A 21,733-nucleotide genomic window follows, 5' to 3' on the forward strand; every position below is an offset into this window, starting at 1 on the left:
AATGTCCGAAGAACAGCAACATATAATCCCAGATAATGTTTCAGAGAGCGGCTTGTCTGTCCATGCCCCTGCCCCTGCTGCCGGTTCGTTGAACTCATTTTCTGCCGCCGCCGCCACTACCACCTTATCCACCGAAGATCAAGAATTGGAGCGTATGAAGTCGCAAATAGAAGCAATGGAAAAAGAGTCTGCCAAATTGGTCGAAATGCAAAGTCAATTGGAGAAAAACTCGCTAGTGTCACAGGAAGATAAGGCTGACATTGATGCCCGCAGTGTGTACGTTGGGAATGTCGATTATGGTGCCACTCCCGAAGAATTGAAGCAACATTTCCAAGCTTCCGGCGCCAGTCCAATCAATCGTGTGACAATTTTGTTGGACAAGATCTCCGGTCATCCTAAAGGGTTTGCTTATATCGAGTTCTCCGACCCTACCTTGGTCAATGAAGGTTTGAAGTTGAATGAAAGCATCTTTAGAAGTAGACAGTTGAAAGTGACCAGAAAGCGTACTAATATTCCAGGTCTTAACCGTGGAAGAGGGCGTGGTAGAGGTAGAGGTTTCAGAGGCAGAGGTTTCAGAGGGGGTTACAGAGGTAGAGGAGGATTCAATCCTTATTAGTTGAAGGTCTGCTGTATTTTTAAACAACACGAACTTTCAAACCGTTTCTTCGGTATGCTGGGTATCTGATATTGGAGCATTTTCTAATTTGGGGAAGATTTCGAAAGTGGCTTACTTGTCCCTGACAACATATGTCGCGCTTTTCTTTCTTCTGTGAAACTTTGTTGGCACATTTGCTGTGGGGTTAAATTTTCTCTTTTGGTTCTGCTTCTCTGCTGACCATATATTTTTTTTTTATCAACTCTTTTTCTTTATTACAAGGAATCAAAACTATATAAGAAAACAAAAATAAAATAATAAAAAAAAAAAAAGAATGCCAAAAAGAATGCTAAAAAGAATGCTAAAAAGAATGCTAAAAAGAATATTAAAAAGAAAATTCAAAGACCACGAAAATCAAATATTAAACAGCAAGCAATAGCTAAGAAAAGCTCTTCTTAAAATAAAGAATAAGAATTGTACAATAGTAAATGAGTGTGATTTAGTTTGAAATTGATTAATCAACTGAAATCTCGCATAACCGTTTTAGGCAAAAAAAAATCAATTTTTTTTTTTTGATTTTTGCTTTTGTTCATCAAGTCATGCATTTCATTTTTTGAATAGAAAATTCTTACATGTATTATCATCCATTAACAAACAATATTTATTTGAATTTCTAACCACGGCTTAAAACTGCATCCTGTAATTGAGCCAAAGAGTCATTATAAAACTTGTTCTCCAACTCAGTGAGCACCAACTTAGCACCCTCACTTTCCTTTTCTTGGCTGAATAACAACTTCTTGATTTCATTCTTTCTTTTAATCGGTTTTGTTATTTTGTTGAACCATTTTCTATCCCCATTACCACAAATCATGGTTATCGCTTCACCATAGTTATACGCTCTTGCACATCTCCCAATTCTATGAACGTAATCCGTGGAAGAAATAGGAAGATCATAATTTATGACCTTCTCAACATTAGTTAAATCTAAACCACGAGAAACCAAATCAGTTACCACCAAGATGTTGATCTTATCAGAGGTAAATCTATTGAGGATTTTCTTTTTGTTGTTACCACTGACGGTGGAGTTCAAATAATGAATCTCTATTTCTTGAGGAAGCTCTTGGGAATAAAAGCGCTGATAGTTTGTGTATAATAAGTTGAGCAATTTTGTTAACCTAAGTGACGATTCATTAGATTTGGTGAACACCAAAATGTTTTTAAAAGAGTGATTCTCAATAAGAGACTTGAGAAGAAGCAACGGTTTAAACGATTCAAATTCTTTATTGACAAAGATCTCAAATTCTTGCAAGTTCTCTGGAACTTTATAAAATGATGAATCCAAGCCGGTGTTTGCATCGTTATTAGCAAATTTATCATCATCAACGACCAAAAGCTTTGGCTTGTAGAAATTGAAAGATGATAGCTTATTAACGTCATTATGCAAAGTAGCAGAAAACAACAACTTTTGGATACTGTAGTTGAATACTTCATTATGTGCCACTGGCAATTTATCTGATTCAATCTTTTTGTTGACGATATTTATCCAGTTTTGAAATGATTGGTTCAACAATCTATCAACTTCATCAATTACTAAAAATTGTAAATATCTTAAATTCAACTTGTACCCGGTCAGCTGTGTTTCATAATCATCGTTCTTATCGTTATAAGTCAAATAATCTACCAATCTACCTGGGGTGCTAATCAATATATCTGGCTTGAAATTTTGGAATTTCTCCATCTCTTTTTTGATAGACAAGTTACTATTGGAGGCAATTACATTCAACCCCAAATTTTTTGTCAAAGAATTCACGGTTGCAAGGACCTGGTTCACTAAAGGTCTAGTTGGGACTAATATAATACACGAAAGTTTTGGCACAATTCTGTTGGAAAGTGACATAAGGATTGGAATGAGGTACGCCAAAGTTTTACCCGAACCTGTGGCAGCATTGACTAATAAATCCCCATTATTATTATTTGGACTGTTAATCGGAGAGGTGAAACATTTATTTTTTGAAACGAGTTCGTTGAACACTGCTAGTTGAACAGAAAATGCGCTTTCAAAATTGTTAGACTTGAGGTTAGATACCAATTGCTGATATTTATTAGGTGACAGCCCAAATATTTCATTAAATAAGGTATCAAATGGTTTGGTGGTGGTTGAGGCATAATAAACAGGTTTGGCAATGTAATCTAAATTCCCGCCATTAACGTTTGACGAAAGATACACTCTCTTATCCTTAGGAAGTTCTGGCTGAGGAATTGGCACCAATTCAGCAGGTTCCACAGCTCTAGAACCATCATCAGACATCTCTTCTTGATCTTGGTCTATGTCAACAAGCTTTTTCAGTATATCTAATGAGGCCTTCAATCTTTTGAAAATCGAAGAGTGCTTCGTCTGATTTGAATCGTCAACTTCGTTTGGCATATTCTCAGACTCAGATTCAGAGTCTTCTGATTTATTACTAGAAACACTTTCATCTTCAGACTCTGATTCACTATCTTTCTCCTCTTTATCAGATGGCTGTGAGGTCTCATCATCATTATTATCACTATCTTCCTGCTCAACCTCCAAAGGTTTCTCTATTTGCTCACCACCATCGCTGTCGCTGTCGCTGCCACTTTCACTTTCACTCTCACTGCTCTCATAACTTCTCTTTCTACTAGACTCTGGTACATATCTTGAAGCAAACATAGTATCAGCACCTCCTTCTTTACCTGTTTTTCTGTTTCATCTCCATCAACGGCTCATCGCAGTCAGAAAATTTTTTTGGAGGGATTCGAGATTTTGGTTAGCGGCACTGCCGGCCTGGCACAGAGTGAAAAAAAAAAGTCCAAAATAATTTTGGTCGAAGGATAGAGAAGTAGAGATATAGAAGAAAGCGACAAAGAAAAGATGAAAGGAAGTGTGGTAAATCTCGCAAGATCAGCCTGGAAAGGTCCCCACATCGTGCCTTTGCCAATCTCCAAGGCTCTCAAGGAAAAAGTGCCTATCAGAACCAATGCCAGATCTTGCACCATCTTGCCACAGTTTGTCGGTATATTATTCCAAGTTCATAATGGTAAAGAATACGTTAGTTTCAAAGTGACAGAAGATATGGTTGGTTTTAAGTTGGGGGAATTTGCTCCAACTAGAAAGAGATTCAAGTTCTCTGGCAGTGGTAACTGATTCTGTTGCATGTTTTTTTTTTTTTTGATTTGACTTTTTTGCTTTACTTTCCAACTGCACCCCAAAATAAATCATATGGCAATATTCGTATGAATGAATATCTTGGCTCTCAAAATGTGTCTCGAGATATGCCATAAACCATAGAAAGTCGGCTCCGATCTCTTTGTTTAGGGATTGCGTTTCTACTCTCTCCGTTCTGTATATATAGACATAAAAGTTAAAGGTTTAATCACCCACCCACAGCACTTTTATATACTCCAATAATCTTGCACCCTAATATAACGTTTTTTTTTTCTATCTGTTTCTTATTATATTCTCTCTGATTCTAAAACCGTATAATAGACACCGCTTTTATGCCTCAAAGAGCGGTTATTGCCCCGAAAGGGTAGGGACCCTGATGGCGGTTGTGTGCCCGTAGGTGGGGGCTGTTGCAGATAAGATGGAAGGATATTGCTTCTTTCGATAATTTTTTTTCTGTTAACCTTCGCCCCTTCTCGCTTATCCTCAGACACCGAGACATAATGGTTTGGGAGCATCTAAATGTAAGTATGGAGATGCTTCTGAGGAAACAATAGTGACCTACGGGAAAGCGATGGAAACGAGTGTCTTATTCTCTGGATCCAGCTGCGTCAATTCTGTTGGGCCCGGCTTTGTGTTTAGATCACTTTCTGCCCCATTAAGGATCGGATACTAACTCTTAGTAGATTGACAAGGCCCATATTGCATATGCTGTAATTGGTGTCTTCACTGTTGTGTTCTCTTTGATATCTCTTATTGTCAAGGAGAAGCTCTACATTGGTGAAGCAACAGTTGCTACCATTTATGGGTTGATTGTCGGACCCCATTGCCTAGACTGGTTTGCCCCAACAACATGGGGAAATAGTGATTATATCACCTTAGAACTTTCTCGAATAACGTTGGTTGTACTGATCTTTGCGGTTGCGGTTGAATTGCCAAAGAAATATATGTTGAGACACTGGTTATCTGTTTTCATATTATTGGTACCAGTGATGACCGCTGGCTGGTTGATTGTTGGTGCCTTTATTTATCTATTGATTCCTAACTTGAATTTCTCAGACTCTCTTATTATATCTGCATGTATTACAGCCACAGATCCTGTTTTGGCTGCGGCAGTTGTTGGTAAAGGGAAGTTTGCCCAAAGGGTTCCAGGTCACTTGAGAAATATCTTGTCTGCTGAATCGGGGTGTAATGATGGTATGGCTTTCCCTTTCATTTATTTAGGTCTTAATTTAGTGATTCATCATGGCCATGCTGGTGAAATCATCAAGGATTGGATCTGTGTTTCTATTTTGTACGAATGTGTATTTGGTTGCATTTTGGGGGTGATTATTGGATATTGTGGCAGGCACGCAATTAAGTTTGCCGAGGCACATAACTTGATTGACAGAGAGTCATTTTTGGCATTCTATATTGTCCTTGCCTTAATGTGTGCTGGGTTTGGCTCAATGTTGGGTGTCGACGATTTATTAGTATCATTTGCGGCCGGTGCGACTTTTGCCTGGGACGGATGGTTTGCCAAAAAGACTGAAGAAACCCATGTTTCTACAGTAATTGATTTGTTATTAAATATGTCATATTTTGTTTATTTCGGTGCCATCATCCCGTGGGAACAATTTAATAATCCTAGTATTGGCACAGACGTATGGAGATTGATTGTTTTGGCAATTGTCGTTTTATTTTTGCGTCGTATTCCAGCAGTTTTGGCACTAAAACCTTTCATCCCCGATATCAAGACTTGGAGAGAAGCGTTGTTTTGTGGCCATTTTGGTCCGATTGGTGTTGGTGCAGTGTTCGCAGCGATCTTGGCCAGAGGTGAGTTGGAATCCGTGGACACAGACAGTAAAACTCCATTAAAAGAATTGCCTTTACCTGGCTCACCAAATTATCAGTTAATTGCCTGTATTTGGCCGATTGTCTGTTTCTTGATCATTTCTTCCATTATTGTTCATGGTTCATCTGTGGCGGTTTTTACTTTGGGCCGTCATCTCAACAGTATGGCAATTTCGATGTCTTACACTGCCACCAATACTGCCAATACCACTGGTACTACATGGCTTAATAGGTTGCCTAAATTGGATACCAATGGCAGATCATTTTCTTTGCAAAGAGTTGACACTAAAGCTATCAAACGCAAGTCGAAAAAGAAGAAGAAGAAGAACAATAATGATAAAGATGATGATAATATCGTTGCCCATGAACAAATATTACCAGCTAATACTATTGAAACAAGCGGTATAAAGTACAGACCTGCTGGCGGGATGGATAAGAAAAAGAGAAGAAAGAGAAGGCAAAATAGATTATCGAAACTGCAATCACGCCAAGATTATCTCGAGAAGCGTAGACCTGCAGCAGAACAATTCTATTTATCCAAAGACAAGACTACCGAAAATAATGGCGAAACCGATAACGAAAAGAACCAAATGTTGGAAGCGGCTGCTGCTGTTGAAAATAAGACTCAACTTGATACCAGTTCTGGAGATGAAGCCACTGATGAAAAATTGGAAAGCTCATCTTCCGAAAAACATCAGAAACTTATGGCTTATGGTGAAGGCAACAAGATCATTGTTGAAGCCAAAAATGGAGAAGTGATCGATACCATTAATCTTGAAAAGAAATCTCACGCCAGTGATAATGATGAGGACAGTGATAAGTCTTTTGATTCAGATGAAGAAAAAACAAGATCAAAGAGACGTCCTCTTTCCAGAGTTGCTTCTGCTATCAGTAACAAAAGTGGCTCTCCGCTGTCACTCACCAGGATCAGCTCGGCTAAGCAGATGAAAAACCTCGTACACACTTTATCTGGCCGGAAGAAGGCTTATGCATATAAAGTGGATAACTATTTGGTGATTGAAAACGAGGATGGCGAGGTTGTTAGACGATATGAAATTCATCAACATGATAAGGATGACGATGGTGCTAGTATTGACCTTAAACCTGCCTCAGGATCCCTTATGGGAAAGACCTTGAGTGCTGTAGGATTGAAGAAATTGACTTCCGATGGGCCTGTTGAGGGCGAAAACTCTAATAAGAAGGTTAATTCTGCAACATATAAGACCGAAAATGATGGTGAAGAGGAGGCTGATACCGAAGCAGATGATGGTGATGACGATGACGATGACGCCACTAGCTCTGAAGAAGAACTGGACGAATCAGAACCCGACGAAGAAACTGAAGTTGAAAAGAGAAGAAGATTGGCTGCCCTCAGTAAGAGCCCTTTGCCAAGGGATGAGAATGATGAAGAAGAAAGCTAATTGAAGTTTTGAGCCTTTTACATTTTTTTTCTTTTTTTTTTTTTTTTTTTTACATTTATTTTGTTCATGTTGAGATTGCATAATTTTCACAAAGCAAGTTGGATTGTATCATTACTATAGATACCACATAAATTTTTTAATTTACCTTTTAATTGTTCTTTCTTTTCTTATTCCCCCTCTTTCTTTTTCCTTATGTTCTACAGTCTCATACCATTAACGTCGTGTCGAGACCTTTTGATACCTTCTTTTCATTTATCCTTACAGAAAAACAAACAAACAAAAAAAAAGAAACTATATGCGTAGTTAAACAACCCTCAAAGATTACTACTCTAGTCTTCCCATCATACAGTAAGCAACTTATACAGATCCAACCAGCGAGATCAACTGTTTCAACGATTTTCCAACATCCTGAAAAGTAGTCTTCTGATCATTGATGTCCACCTGCACAAAGTCTAACAACGTCTCAAACGAATATCGACCACTTTCCTTTTGAACATAGCAGCACCAATGGAAGTTGTGATCATCAATAAAGTCGAATAGATAATCATTTTGCGCTGACCCATCTTTTGGAATGATACTCTCTGACCCACAACAATCACATTGTAGGATCACATTTTGGCGAGAATTAAACTTCACATACCATCCAGTCAACGCCAACTTGATAACACTGTCCAACTCCCCATTGGTTTCAGCAATATTCTTCAAACGACACCATTGTTTGACCGCATTAATATTGGTGCCGAATTTATCATTACTTCCAGCTACCAATTGATATAATATTGTCTTTAATCCTTTACAGGACTCCATCATCGAGGCTAAACCAACCACTCTCTTTGCAAACTTCTTCAATTCATAACTATCATTTACCGAGCTGATGTCATAGCTCAACGATCTTTTCGATGGGTTCAATCTCCAAGGGCAATTATCGAGATGTTTTGAATGTATACAGTCGAGGTATTTACCAGTTATGTCGTCGAGGAATTCCTGCTCGGTGGTGGTTTCATCTTTGGGGAACCGGATTAAAACCGTAGCATGGCAGGATACACAACAAAGCAAGTTATTGACCTGACATTTCCATCCATTTAATGAACAGGTTAGAGGGTTCAATTTTGATGAGTTCAGGATGTCAGACCCAAGGTTCCAGTTCAAAGGGGAGGAATATGTGGAAATCAAGCTTAGCATGAACTCTTTATCATATGGCAAGTATGTCGCGGTTTTCGTACATGTGACAGGACTACTACCAATATTTTTAGCATCAGTAGCAGTAACGGTTTCTATGGTTGCTTTTTTTGAGTATTCTTGGTCATTTAGTCCTTCTGTGATGGGAAAATCATATTGATGTTCTACCGTCCTATCGCTAATGTCAATTGCCGATACGCTTGAAGCAGCGGTTCCAAGATTGTCGGTTGTTCTTCTGCGTCTCCGTGAAATCGAACGAAAGAGATCTAGGGTTTCATTATTATTTATGTTTTGAGGTTTATGAACCCTTGACTGGTCCAGTAGTTGCAGCAGTCTTGATATTCCAAATCTTTCAATCAAATGATGATGATGGCCAGGGTTGTCGATTGGTTTGATTTCGTTGAGCCGCTGTTGAAGATATTTGAGTTTGGCAAATGTAGCTTGGAGTTCTTTTGATTCATTACTTGCCATTGATTGATTGAAGGACTGGGGAAAAAAGCACTGAGGATAATACCTGATTTGAGGGAAACACGAAGCATTGGTTATTATTATTGTTATTTGTGAAGCAAATTTTAGGTGATTTTCTTTTACTAAACGCACACAGACACATCGCCATCCAACTAAGGACAGAAAATTAAGGTCAAAACTTTGCAAATTTAATCAATTTACATATATATAGAGCAATATGAGTGTGTATAAATAATTTAAGATGTGGATCCTGTAAAACTCCAAAACAAACAAAAAACACAAAAACGAATAGAAAAAACGGGTAGAATGAAACAGCGTAGAACAAAAAACAAAAAGAAAAAAATAATCATAAAATCATAAAAACAGGGGGAGTAAAAAAACAGAAGAGAAATCCTATTAGAAGGAAAGGCATGGGATCTAAAACTAATTGTTGGCTTTTAAAAACAAAATGGCTTAATATTTTTTTTTTTCTTTCTTTTTTAAGTTCTTGTTTAATAAAAATCTGGTACTTGTAACTCACAACTTCAACCTTTCCTCAACCTCCTTCAACACCTTATACTCTCTTCTCTTCAACTTATTTTCTAACTTGGCTTTGCCTGCCTCATCTAACTCATCGCCAGCCAAGTCATCCTTCATCAAGTATAGTTTAAATAAACTTTTGATCAACTGCTTGTCATCTTCAATGACACGTTCATACGATTCCAATTTAAACTTTAACGATTCCATTTCTGAGGCCATTTCAATTTCTCTCATTTCAGCCATATTCCTCTTATTTATAGAAGAGATGCTGCTGATACTAGGGGTATAACTATGTCCACGGTGGTGATTGCTCATGCCTTTGAGCGAAGGACTCAATGCTGAACCGCCTATTGGGGCTGAGGTATTCATGATATGATTGAAGGAAGAAAAAGTTGGTTCACCAAGTTGTGACAGTGGCGATAACATTGTTGGTGGCTGGGCACTAAATGTTGAGCCATCAGTCGATGTTGAATAGAGAGAAACATTGGAAACAGAGTAATTTTTGGAATGGTGGTATTTTTTAGAATTTTCGATCGAAAGACCAGTAACCGTGTTCTTGGATAAAGAATGATAGTCGCTCATTTCCGATACAGTTCTGGAATGACCAACGTGGGCATGTCCAGAATTGGATTTGGCATGTGGAGGAGGAATGTTTGAGAAATAGTTGATTTGATCATTTAACTGGGTGGAGCAGGAGAAAGAGTTTGATAATTTCGATTGTGATTGTTGTTGTTGTTGCTTTTGAGAATCTTGTGGTTTTGGAATTAGCGAACCACCATTATTGTTAGAGTTTGCTTGATTTTCCAAGTCAATATCTGGTGAGTTGATAATAATTTCATTCACCAACTTTTTCTTATTCTTCTCGGTTTCCTCATTACTCAAAATTGGGCTATTAGTGGAGGAATTAGACGATTCAGTTTCATTTTGAGAGAAGCTGTCATCATCAAAAAGGTTCGAACATGTCGAGCTTCTGGTGCTGGAATCCAATTCTTCATGGGTGTTATCACCAGATTTCTCAACCGAGACATCATTCTTAGTACTCTCAGCAGCAATGAGCGCATCAAGGGTGATAGATTTATTAGCAGACTCCTCAATAGGATAGTGATCATCAGTTGGAGTTGGGATCGCGGTGGCGGGATTTGAGAAACCATATTTGAAGAATCTAAAGAAAGAAGACTCTGCCTCCATTGGGGTATTAGAAACTGATTTGGATACTTGTTGTGCTCTATCTATAGGAGCCTCAGTGTCACCAGAGATATCACTGCTTGTTGCGCCAATGCTAATACTAGAAGTTTTTTCGTGACAGTTGGCCTTAGAGACATTCACGATTAAGTTATTAGCGGATTTTGTGTGTCTATGGCCAGAGGAATTCTTTGGAGCAAGTAATGAAGAGGAAGTGGAGTGTGACAATTTGGATTGGTCTTTCTTGAACTTGTCTTCGAGTTCTTGTAAGAATTCTTGCGAAACTAAATCTGGGTTCAAGCTCAACAAATCATCAATAATCAAATTCAAGTTACTTTCATAGCAATCCCAAATATTTGTGGACAACAACAATTGATGAACTTCTTCGGCTTCAGATAATTCCATCAAAATGTTACTGTTCTTGCTCAAAATGATTAAAGAAATTTTGAAAATCGATGATTGGAAGCCTTCAATGAACATGATGTCAAACAATTTGATCAAGATCTGCATTGGGCAACCGACGGCAAAGAAGGATAAAAACCATTTAGAAGTGAATATTCTCAAATCAATATTCAACTCCTTAAAATGATTGTATAGAGTGACGTTATGTTTTTTGAAAATTTCTTCAAATTGATAAAACCATAATTTCAACCCGGACATTTTTTCATCGAAAATCTTCTTGAAATTCAAGTTCTTCTTCTGCTCAAAGATATTGATAGTTGCCAAGAAGGTCATTGGGTTGGATTTAAAATGAAATAATATTAACCCGATTAAAAAGGACAAACCTTGGCAATACCCAATTTCTGCATCATATAACGAATAGGCATTCAATATTTTTTTCAAGTTAGCTTGACCTAATTCTTTGTTTTGAAAGTAGTCCAAATTTGGGAAAATCCGGTTCAAATCGTTGACAATAACTCTTAAATATGGAGAGTTTTCACCGTTTAAATTGGCAAATAGGCTTTCACACCAGTTGTTGTTGATTTCACCAAAATTAGTACAAGATCCTAACAACATACCCCAGATTCTGGATCTTAATTGTGTTGGGATACCTTCTATAGAATAAAACAAGAATCTGGTATAGTTTGGCAAAGTATTGATGGTTTTGAAAGGATTATTTAAAAAGTAATACCAGTACTCCAAATTGGTTCTAGAAATCTTGTGACATTTTTCATAGTACTGTTGACAACAATCACCAGAGCTTTCAGTGAGTTTAGCCGATTTGGCATCAAGGTCATCGGTGAACAAGAAATTATTACATTTGGGGCACACTAATACCACATCAACATCATCGGCCTTTTGACATAACTCATTAATTTGTTTCTTGGTAATTTTTGGTTCTTGTTCAAAAGCTTCATTGTCACTGATGTCGTCTTTCAAGTTCAGAAGCATCAACCTAATGGAGTTTGATGAGTTCTCCTGGTCTGCCAAAGAGGATTCTATTTCCAAAAGAATATCAGACATCTTGTAAAAAAATTATTGGGTGTCAAAAACAACACAGTATTATTATGAATAGCCAGGTTTTTGATAGTGATAAATGAATGTAGAAACCGTGTGTTTTCTGGTTATATTTCCCTGTGGTAGGATATATACAAGAACTTGATAGTAACTGAAACACAGGATCTCGAAAAGAAATATTGGGGTCAGGTATTTGATATATGACAACTACCAAGACTTAGGATTTGGGCAAAGGGGTTGTAAAAAAAAAGAAAAGAAAAGAAAAGATATGAGCAGTAGGTGGTAAATGAGTGTTCTATTGTCTGTTGCTGATAAAAGGAGTGGTATGAGCGACAGAAATAGGGAGCTGTGATGGTATATATTGAGAGATAGGAGAAGAAAACAAAAACGAAAACGAAAAGGAAAAGGAAGACAGTAAGTAAAAAAAGGGATGAAAAAAAGTTGTGCGCGCGTCCTCTGGATAAGGGGTGCCAAACCTCTACATGTTGCGAGCCCCTGTGGGATCCATCACATAGAAAAAACGGGTGTTTAACTGACTGACTGGGTGACTGACTGAGAACTATAGGGTCTATCCATCTGCCTATCTACTACTGTTACTTAAAACCCCTTGCTATCATACTATGGGACAAGGATCCTCGACCCCCCAGATAAACAAGACCGACCAGGCAGTTTTCAAGATCAAATTGCAAAGAGATAGCCTCCTCAAGTACAACAAAAACCTCAATATCCTTATCAATAATGACCTAAATCAGGCCAAACTCAGTCTATCAAAAAATGACCGTCAAAGAGCCTTGTTATACCTCAAACGCCAAAAGAGTCACCAGAAACTTCTAAGCAAAACCCTACAACAAATAGACTCGTTGGAAGAACTCATATCTACAATTCAATTCAAGTTGATCGAAAAGGATTTCTTAAAGAGCTTACAGACAGGAAATCAAATCTTGAAAGCGCTAAACAAAGAATGCAGCCCTGATAAAGTAGAAAGCATTGTAAATAATGCCTCTGAACAGATAGACATACAAAACGAAATCGGTGACATGATTGGCCAGGGCATTGTTAGTCAAGTAACCGATGAGGAAATACAAGAAGATTTCTTAAGATTGGAGAAAGAATTGCATACTGAACAAGAACAACAACAGTCGGTTGACGAAACTGACAAGATCAAAAAGATCAACCAAATATCCGACACAAACAGTATCCCTATATTTCCTAAGGTTGACCCTAATAAAGAGATCAAAAAACCCGAGCATGCAACAGAAGATACCACAAAAGATACCACAAAAGATACCACCAAACAACAAATCTTGGCCTAGTTTCCTCATATATATTTGTTTGAGAATTTTTATGCTCACTGGATAGAGTGTTGGTTTCTTTCGAGACTTGCGGTAGTGTTCTTATGATCAGCTGGATTGGCAGCTGCTTCGTACATTGTGATCACCGGGTCCTTGGTCAATTTCTTGAACTCCCCCCTTAGTTCGATATAATATATTTTACTTTGATCTTCATCTTCGTCATAGACATCCCTAATAAAGAACGTTAACTGAGTAGTGTTTGTAAATACGTGACGGGGCAAAAAGTGTTCCACAAAGTTATCATCGTTAATATCTTGCTCCTGAACATTGCTATCTCCCTCAAAACCGACCTGGGGATGGTTCAAAGTGAAATCAGCTTTCATATCTTCGGCATTATCAAAATCAATGTTATTCTTGTTCTTAAATAGCTTAATGGTTTGCGGACATTGATCCCCACCGCTGGTCTTCAAGATTATTGAAAACAATTTCACGCTGCTATCCAAGAAAGGGATGTTCAATATTATTTGCTCGTCGGTGTCACTGCTTATAAAATCTTTGATTTGGTATTTAGAATCGTCATATTTATCAAAGATCTTATAGATGTCACTATTTTGCTGTTCAATATTCAATGCAGTAAGTTTTTGGAAATCGATTTGGTTTCGAAGACTTTGCGACGCATTGGTTGGAATTGGAAGGATGTGGTCAGCCTCATCGTGATTGTCGCCATGATGGTGGCCGTGATTATGTTCATGGTGACAAGACATTGTATGAATCTTTGTTTATCATCAATTCAATCAATCTACTTGAATAAATGTCACTTACTCATTTGAGGAATATCTCATCGTTTTTTGTTTTTTTTTCTTATATTTTTTTTTTCCTGTAGGCTTTTCTACCCCCCAATACTGTTGACAACCCACATCGAGTATCTGGTGAAAAAAATGGTATTAAAATGCATTTATTCTATAATACAAATCGCTTTACTGTATTTTTAATATATATGCAACAGTACTTGATAAGAAGAAAATTTTAAGCCAAAGAACCAACGGAATAGTCCACACAAACATGCCAAACATCAGGGGCATAAGTTTTGATTCGTTCCAAATGGAGGTATTTCACATTGTATTTACTACCAGTATTATTCACTAACTTCGACAACTCAGATTCCGTAGACTTAATGAAAGAATCAAATTCTCTTATGTGGACATTTTCATGAACGTGAACTATGCTATCAAGGTCGAGATCGCTTATTTTGAAATTCTTGATGATTTCCATCGATATTTCCCACGAAGGCTTTGAGCTAGGTAACAATCCTAGGTTGATATGAGTCAATCTAAGTATCTGAGAGGTAGCCAATATCGATGATAACTCTCCAAACCTTTGTGGAGCAAACTCGTTGGATTCATTGAAAATGTAAATTCTTGCTGTTGGGTCATAAATCCAAGGCATATTGTTTCTGATAACTTGGTACTTGAACCCATTTTTCTCGCAACCTTTTTTCAAGCCTTCAATGCTCCAAGGATTCAATTCCCAAGCGTAGAGTTTACGGCAATCCTTCTTCAAGTAACACAACGTGAAGTAACCTATACCAGCATACAAGTCTATGATATCATTGCCAGCAATATTATCAAAAGTTTCAAAGATTCTGATTTTTTCCTTTATATTTCCTCGACTGAACATAATGAATCGTGGAGCCCAATATTGATAAACACCATTTTGTTTAGAATGGCACCAGAATGCATTTTGAAGGTCGGTAGATGTGGGGTTGTGAATCATGTTTAATGAAGGTTCTGGGCCAAAGTCTCCGTATATCGGGAGAATGTTTAACGGAATCCGTTTAATATTTTCTCTCGCACTGTCAATGTTTGATAATGGGATCGGTTTGTTAATTGCTATATGAGTGATTTCCTCTTCTTGATCTTTGAAACAATAGTCCAATAATTGTCGATAAAATTCATTCTCATGAATATTATTCTTATGGAAAAAGAGACCCCAATCTTGATCATCAAAGGTATTGGCACCAAAAAGCACCATTGGTGGGTATATAGACCACTTTTTCGGCAACTTCGATGGTAGATGACTTTTTTGTATGTTCCTCTGATCAGCAAACTCCCGTAAAAATTGATCAATGATATTCAAAATTTCGACAGACCTCAGCTTTTCCACTTGTATCTTTTCAAGAGTTATTGAATCACGATTCTGTACAATGATATTCCACACAGTCGGAAATTTTTCCAAGTCTTCAATTTCACTAATCGTGGTGTAAACTAATCCATCTTTGCTAATCTTTCTGGTATGATCCAAGATTTTATGATGTTCCAACGCTGTCTTCACAGTTTTAAGAAATTTCTTCTCGTGAACAATAATAACAACAGCACTTTCCATATTACCCAGATACTATTCTGCCCCTGTTCCTATATGCCTGTCTGTCTCTTCTACTGCTTCCCACATCGTCACTTGTAAACACCAGTTTTTTTTTTACCAAAGGAAAGAAAAAAAAATAATCTCACAAAAAAATGTAAAAGTAGTTAGCAGACCACTAATCTTTTCCTTCTTCTTTCGTAGTTCCATTGTCTCAAAAGCCTTACTATCAAGATATATAATAACCTCAACAATTGTCAAGGTTATAAAGGTATCGACATTTCATTGCTGTCCAAGCATCATCTTTCTCAAGTGACTTCTTGGTGATACGCGATCATATATTTTTAGTCACAAGATAGAGAAATATTTTTTAAGGAGAGGTCGATATAATCCCCCTCTACGCACCAGTTCATAGTTCAAACCACTGAAAATAAGGATATAAAAAAAGGCTACCAGGCTTTGTAATAGGTTTCGTTTACCCAAACTCCCCGGTATTTCTGCTCACACCCCCTTAGATTTTACACATTTAAAAATGAAGCAAATATTAGGAATCAGAAAGACTGTCAAGTCAGTGTTTTCAATAATATATATGATCCAGGTGATATTAACAGTACCGTTGTCATTTGAGGTAGGAGGTAATAAGTGTGGTCTAGCATTCACATTCACTTTGTGTCTATTATATGCCACTTTGAACACCTTGAGGATTTTATCGATGTTGTTATCAACCAATTCCTCTACCTACAAGAAATTCAAATCCCTTAGGTATTTGTTCTACCTCCAGCATTTGTTCATTCCTTCTTTGTTGATTTTCTTTTTGAGTATCTTCACAAACTCTTATGGCATCAAGTCATTTTATAATTTTGATCTCAGTGTGGCTTTTTCTAATTCTGGTAAATTGACATTAATCAACCACAAATTTCAAAAGTTCTTGGAATATTACATCTTTATATGGAATTTCTCCATCAAGAACTTGACCGCATTGTTCATATTATTAGAAGGGGTTTGCTCGTTGCTATTGATACAGGCCATCGGCAAATCATTCAATTGGTTGATCTACAAATCCAATGACGAGCTTAAAAGTTCTAGCACCCACGCCCCAACCCCCACATCCCCAACAACAAGCCGTAACGACTACAAGGTACTATTGAATTTGCTCATTAGTGGGACCACGTTAACTATCTCATTTTACTTTTTGTACAATATCTTCATCATACCCAACTTGGAAATCAATTTGTTATCATCAACCTTGTTGGGCTCAATAATCACGTATTGTCTAGGTTTATCATTATTTGGGATATTATCTTCCAAAGGAAATTTGATTGAATCTGTGTTAATCTTCTCTTATATTGTGAAGTGCATTTACCAAACGTTCCCAGAGTTGACAACTTCCACAAACGATCAATTCAATGAATGGATCACCAAAACCAGTTCAAACTTCAAAAAAGAATTTGACAATAATATTCTTAGTTTAACTAGCTCAGATTTATTCACTAAAAACTTTTTCATCAGTTTTTACCAATCGAATTTCAAACAGTTCTTCATTCCGATGGATGGTGATGAATCTATATACACTAAATTCATTGGGAAGACTTTCAATGACGCTCCAATAATAAATTCAAATATTCATCACTCAACTTTTGCACTGATAATGAATAATTTCAAGATGTTTTCCAAGATGCTAACGTTAAATTTGACAAACTCCTTTTTCTCGTTGTTTGTATATATGGTAGATGCAGTTAAATATTTGAAAGTGCTGTTGATTTTTGATCTCGCATACAGAATATTGGTGTTTTATGCCGCTACCAGAATCATTCCAGCATTGAAGCTGTCGATCCAGAATGGTTCTTTATCAACCAGTTTTATTCCTCATGCAGAGCCCGAGGTTGATTCTGAGGAAATCATTTCAGATAATGCTATTCCAAACAATAGCGATATCAATAATGATGGAGAAGTAGAAGATATCCAAGAATTGAATGAGAATTTGTATACTGATCCCCAACCAGATGTGTTTTCCTTATCCTCATCATCTACCACAACTACAACTGCCATACCCAATGCAAGCGTTCCATTGCTTAGGCAGAAATCACACAACAAAATGAATCACAAAATACAAAACAATCCCCACAGCAAACCTTTGGACAAAGTCCGTTTAATATACTCGTATTCCCCTTGTGTGATTATAGCCGTTTACACAAACTTGATGTTGCTTCAACGGAATGAGATCGACCAAAACTTGATAATATGGGGTTGGTGGATGGCCAGTAGTGAGGACTGGGTCTTGGTCAACCAATTACAATTCTGGAATTGGTTAAATATGCTAATATTGCTTGGGTTGTACACATTGGAACTATTTACGGAGACCGAAGATTGATTTTGCTACTTGGGGGGAGATATCTGGAACATAATTCTTTCTATTGCTATTATATATTATCTAAAAGGAAGAAAAAAAAAATTCAAGGAGATCGCGATCAGTTATTGTTGCGAATATAAATAAATGTTCAAGGTAAAGTGTAAGAAGAAAACTCCCCACACAACTGGTAGAGGTATCTGCACGTGATACAACAACGGAGAAGAAGAAAAAAAAAATCTTTGAACTGACGTCTGTGAGGTCCCAATATGCCGCTACCAAATCAAAATATGTATTCAAGAGAAGTCTAGATTTGTTGATCATTGGCTCGTTATATTTGATTCAACATCATTGTATTATAAGAGAAATAATTCCCAAGCCGCTGGATAACTTCTGGTATTACTGGTAGAAAACAGGTTTTTAGTATCTCTGTTTTTCTCTCTCTTTTTCTTTTTTTGAAGTAGCCAATACCCAACGAGCGGCTACAGTGAGCATCGTGCACTTATAGTAATAACAGTTTGTTACGATTGAAGGTTAGTAAATTAAGTAGTGCTAATCATGAACATAGCGCCTGCCACTTCAAAACCTCAACTGCAACAGCAGCAGAACCAGCAACCCCATCAGCAGCCAAAGAAGCGCAAGAGCGAACCTTCTGGTGATTCCAAAAGAAAGAAACAGAACACAACAGTGAAGACAGAAGATGGCAAGTCCTCCATCCCACATTCCTCAGGTCATAGACCAGTTACATCGTGTACTCACTGTCGCCAGCATAAAATAAAGTGCAATGCCAGCGAGAACTATCCGAAACCTTGTCAACGATGTGAAAGAATGGGGCTTAACTGTGAAATTGACCCTCAATTTAGACCAAAGAAGGGAAGTCAAATTCAAACTTTGAGGAATGATGTCGATGAACTAAAGGCCAAATTGGAACTTCTTCATAAGAACGAATCATTCATTGCGAAAGCCCTACTTTCAAGGCGGACTTTGGTGTCAGGGGGTGGGGCATCATCATCCCCTAGCATTGGAAGTCCCACAAATAACGAGAAGTTGGAAAAGATTCTTCAGCAAGCAAACCAAAATGGAAACAGTCCTGTGCAAATGATCTCACCTGTTGGGATGTCTAGGTCACTCTCGGATAGTAGTCAAATATATGTGAGGCCAAATCAATACCCCCCAATAATTGCAAAAACTTTTTTGAAAAGGGATCCACAACTCTTACAATCAAAATCAGTGAGTTCATCTCCTGACAACTCTTCAAATCCTGCAAATAGTAGGTCTCCTGAACTATTGAATGATTCAGCACCTTCTAATGATGACAATGGTCGAAATCTTCCTCCATACTTACAAGAGAGTTTTAGAGGTAATTCTGCAAGTCCCGTCAACTCCAAAAGCCCTTCTAGTGCTGGTCAAACATTGCTCACAGAATCTAATGCAAATCAGCCACCATTAGTTACCAATATCAAAACTCCCAATATTAAAGAGTTCATTTTGGGGGACGTTCGTTTACCATTATCTAAAGCTGTTGAGTTGCACGCAAGATTTGTACATGATTATTTACCATTTTTGCCGATTTTGACTTCAAATAGCGCAATTGAGTTATACTCGCAATCCCAGTTATTATTTTGGACTGTTTGCTTGACTGCCTGTCTTTCCGATCCAGATCCAACTTTGTACAACCAACTTGCATCGCTTATCAAACAATTGGCAATCGAGACTTGTTGGATACGAACCCCAAGATCAACACACATTGTTCAATCTTTATTGATTCTAAGTTGCTGGCCGCTACCAAACCAAAAAGTTCTCGACGATTGCTCCTACAGGTTTGTAGGGTTAGCAAAGAATTTGGGGTTTCAGCTAGGTTTGCATAGAGGAAAATTCATCAGTGAATTTAGTCGGACCCAAGTCAGTTTGGTTAATGCCGAAAAATGGAGAACTAGGACTTGGTTGTTGGTGTTTTTCAGTGAACAGCTATGGGCGAGTATATTAGGGTTACCGCCATGTATCCAAACTGATTATTTGGTTGAAAATGCAAGACTAGATCAAACTCTACCGAAAAACTTTAGATGTTTAGTTTGTTTATCTATTTTCCAGTCTAAACTTGTCAATATTATGGGATCGTCAGTGACCTCTCCAGATGGATTGATGACCGCCAAGAACAGAGCAGGAAGCTTGAATATTTTAATAAGAGAATTGGAAAGATTGGTGTTTAAGTTACAGATAGATGATCCAATTACTGAGATGTATTATCTTTATGTCAAATTATTGGTTTGTGCATTTGCATTTTTGCCCGAAACTCCTACAGAAGATCAAACCAAATATGTTACTATTGCTTATCATTCAGCGACCAGGATCGTGACGATATTTTCGAAATTAGTAGAGGTTAAACAATTGAGTGAATATCCAATTTACGTCAGGCATAGTGTTACCTACGCGTGTTTCACATTATTCAAGTTGCATTTGACACCGCTATTACTTGATAAATATATTGACAGTGCAAGACAATCAATTGTTACAGTGCATCGATTATTTAGAAATATGTTGGCAGCTTGGAAAGATGTTGATAATGATATTTCAAGAACTGCTAAGGTTTTGGAAAAATTAAATTATGTTTTGATCACCCAGCCAAGCATTTTCTTCGAAGGAGAAGGCATTATAAAGTCTAATAGGAGTCATTTATCTAATTCTTTGTTCTATGATTTAGTCTCCTGTATTCATGAAGCGAGAAGAAGGAATATAGCTGTTGAACAAGCCAGATTGAATGGCCTACCGATTCCTGATTTCAGCTCGAAGTCTGACGCTAGTGAACGAATATTTGAGGAACTACCCATGAGAAAAATGGTTCCTTTGCCATTCTATAATCAGATTACCAGGGATAATTTCAAAACCATTAGCTCCACCTCTCCAAACGGGACGACAATTACTACATTGGTTCCAACTCAAACAGCAATGTCCAATGCTCAAGCTGACGCGGTTGCCAATGGTTTATCAGGACCAACGAATATCAATGGAATACCTTTGCCATTATTGGAAGCCACGGGGAGTATCAATGCTAGTCCTTTATTGAGCAAGGAAAGCCCGTTGCCTGTAGCTGATTCTAAAGAAACCGTACCAACGAACTATGAAAAATTGATCCTCCCAATTTTCCAGAATAACAGCAATAGTGACACCAGCAGTCTCAATAATAGTGAAACTCCTGGTCTGGGTAATTCAAAAGCTGGTAATTCCAATAAATCTGGGAAGATTAATAGTGGTATTATCAATAAAAAAGTTGGCAATGTCGGTGATGATAAAAGTGTTAGTGGTGATGACATCTCCTACATTGCTTCCAGAAACCCCGTCAACAATACTATCATTAACCCTATTAACCCTATTAACAATCTGTATTCCATGGAATCTAGTAATGTGAACTCGTTGTTTGATTTCAAAGGTAATGCTGCTGGTCAACCAGTGGGATCTGGTCAAAATGTCGGCAGGCAATCGATTACAAAGATTGCCAATCGTCAGTCTGTGAATAATACTCGCAACCCAAACCAAGTTAATTCTGAAAGTAATAACATTGAACCTCAAATGGGGACAATAGATAGTGGGAAACTGAGAGCGATGAATAATAATTCTCCAAACGGTACTAGCAGTACCACTGGCAGGACGAATAATAGTAATTTTTTTGGTGAGTTTCTTCAACAACAATCTAATTGGACCGAAAGTACGGATGATTTCTTGGGATGGTTTGATGTTAATATGAGCCCAGAGTTTTGATGGTGGCCTTGTTGTTTTGTACGATTTTAGTTCTTTATTATATATATATATATTCTCTGTGTGTGATTTATTATCACTATTCGCTCAGTGTATTATTTTTTAAAATTTTCATTTTCTTTGCATGTCTATGCTGTTGTTGTG

At 37.4% G+C, this 21,733-nt stretch overlaps 11 protein-coding genes across 11 annotated transcripts; 6 read left to right on the top strand and 5 right to left on the bottom strand. All coding sequences in view use genetic code 12, as the record gives it.

Moving 5' to 3' along the window:
* Position 1: 1 nt before the first annotated feature.
* Positions 2-616, top strand: DASC09_002890 (polyadenylate-binding protein; the record flags this gene model as incomplete). The annotated part of the gene is made up of 1 exon (XM_064993892.1): positions 2-616. The coding sequence occupies one exon, from the start codon at positions 2-4 to the stop codon at positions 614-616; it is 615 nt and encodes a 204-aa protein (XP_064849964.1).
* A 652-nt stretch (positions 617-1,268) lies between these two features.
* DBP6 (putative ATP-dependent RNA helicase DBP6) lies at positions 1,269-3,287 on the bottom strand (the record flags this gene model as incomplete). Its single annotated transcript, XM_064993893.1, has 1 exon — positions 1,269-3,287. One exon carries the CDS (start codon positions 3,285-3,287, stop codon positions 1,269-1,271), a length of 2,019 nt encoding a protein of 672 aa, XP_064849965.1.
* Positions 3,288-3,488: 201 nt separating this feature from the next.
* Positions 3,489-3,761, top strand: RSM19 (mitochondrial 37S ribosomal protein uS19m RSM19; the record flags this gene model as incomplete). Its single annotated transcript, XM_064993894.1, has 1 exon — positions 3,489-3,761. The coding sequence occupies one exon, from the start codon at positions 3,489-3,491 to the stop codon at positions 3,759-3,761; it is 273 nt and encodes a 90-aa protein (XP_064849966.1).
* A 521-nt stretch (positions 3,762-4,282) lies between these two features.
* Positions 4,283-7,033, top strand: NHA1 (Nha1p; the record flags this gene model as incomplete). Its single annotated transcript, XM_064993895.1, has 2 exons — positions 4,283-4,303; positions 4,466-7,033. The coding sequence occupies 2 exons, from the start codon at positions 4,283-4,285 to the stop codon at positions 7,031-7,033; spliced, it is 2,589 nt and encodes an 862-aa protein (XP_064849967.1).
* A 357-nt stretch (positions 7,034-7,390) lies between these two features.
* On the bottom strand, positions 7,391-8,683 carry PML39 (Pml39p; the record flags this gene model as incomplete). Its single annotated transcript, XM_064993896.1, has 1 exon — positions 7,391-8,683. The coding sequence occupies one exon, from the start codon at positions 8,681-8,683 to the stop codon at positions 7,391-7,393; it is 1,293 nt and encodes a 430-aa protein (XP_064849968.1).
* Positions 8,684-9,196: 513 nt separating this feature from the next.
* Positions 9,197-11,845, bottom strand: DASC09_002940 (uncharacterized protein; the record flags this gene model as incomplete). Its single annotated transcript, XM_064993897.1, has 1 exon — positions 9,197-11,845. The coding sequence occupies one exon, from the start codon at positions 11,843-11,845 to the stop codon at positions 9,197-9,199; it is 2,649 nt and encodes an 882-aa protein (XP_064849969.1).
* A 614-nt stretch (positions 11,846-12,459) lies between these two features.
* On the top strand, positions 12,460-13,152 carry VPS20 (ESCRT-III subunit protein VPS20; the record flags this gene model as incomplete). Its single annotated transcript, XM_064993898.1, has 1 exon — positions 12,460-13,152. The coding sequence occupies one exon, from the start codon at positions 12,460-12,462 to the stop codon at positions 13,150-13,152; it is 693 nt and encodes a 230-aa protein (XP_064849970.1).
* A 35-nt stretch (positions 13,153-13,187) lies between these two features.
* Positions 13,188-13,895, bottom strand: DASC09_002960 (PITH domain-containing protein; the record flags this gene model as incomplete). The annotated part of the gene is made up of 1 exon (XM_064993899.1): positions 13,188-13,895. One exon carries the CDS (start codon positions 13,893-13,895, stop codon positions 13,188-13,190), a length of 708 nt encoding a protein of 235 aa, XP_064849971.1.
* Positions 13,896-14,157: 262 nt separating this feature from the next.
* On the bottom strand, positions 14,158-15,513 carry TRM12 (tRNA(Phe) (4-demethylwyosine(37)-C(7)) aminocarboxypropyltransferase; the record flags this gene model as incomplete). Its single annotated transcript, XM_064993900.1, has 1 exon — positions 14,158-15,513. One exon carries the CDS (start codon positions 15,511-15,513, stop codon positions 14,158-14,160), a length of 1,356 nt encoding a protein of 451 aa, XP_064849972.1.
* Positions 15,514-16,021: 508 nt separating this feature from the next.
* ICE2 (Ice2p) lies at positions 16,022-17,860 on the top strand (the record flags this gene model as incomplete). The annotated part of the gene is made up of 1 exon (XM_064993901.1): positions 16,022-17,860. The coding sequence occupies one exon, from the start codon at positions 16,022-16,024 to the stop codon at positions 17,858-17,860; it is 1,839 nt and encodes a 612-aa protein (XP_064849973.1).
* Positions 17,861-18,394: 534 nt separating this feature from the next.
* On the top strand, positions 18,395-21,592 carry SEF1 (Sef1p; the record flags this gene model as incomplete). Its single annotated transcript, XM_064993902.1, has 1 exon — positions 18,395-21,592. One exon carries the CDS (start codon positions 18,395-18,397, stop codon positions 21,590-21,592), a length of 3,198 nt encoding a protein of 1,065 aa, XP_064849974.1.
* Between the last annotated feature and the right edge of the window lie 141 nt (positions 21,593-21,733).

This window comes from Saccharomycopsis crataegensis (assembly GCF_037102585.1).
Source record: "Saccharomycopsis crataegensis DNA, jcf7180000000072, whole genome shotgun sequence".
NCBI classification, from domain to species: domain Eukaryota; kingdom Fungi; phylum Ascomycota; class Saccharomycetes; order Ascoideales; family Saccharomycopsidaceae; genus Saccharomycopsis; species Saccharomycopsis crataegensis.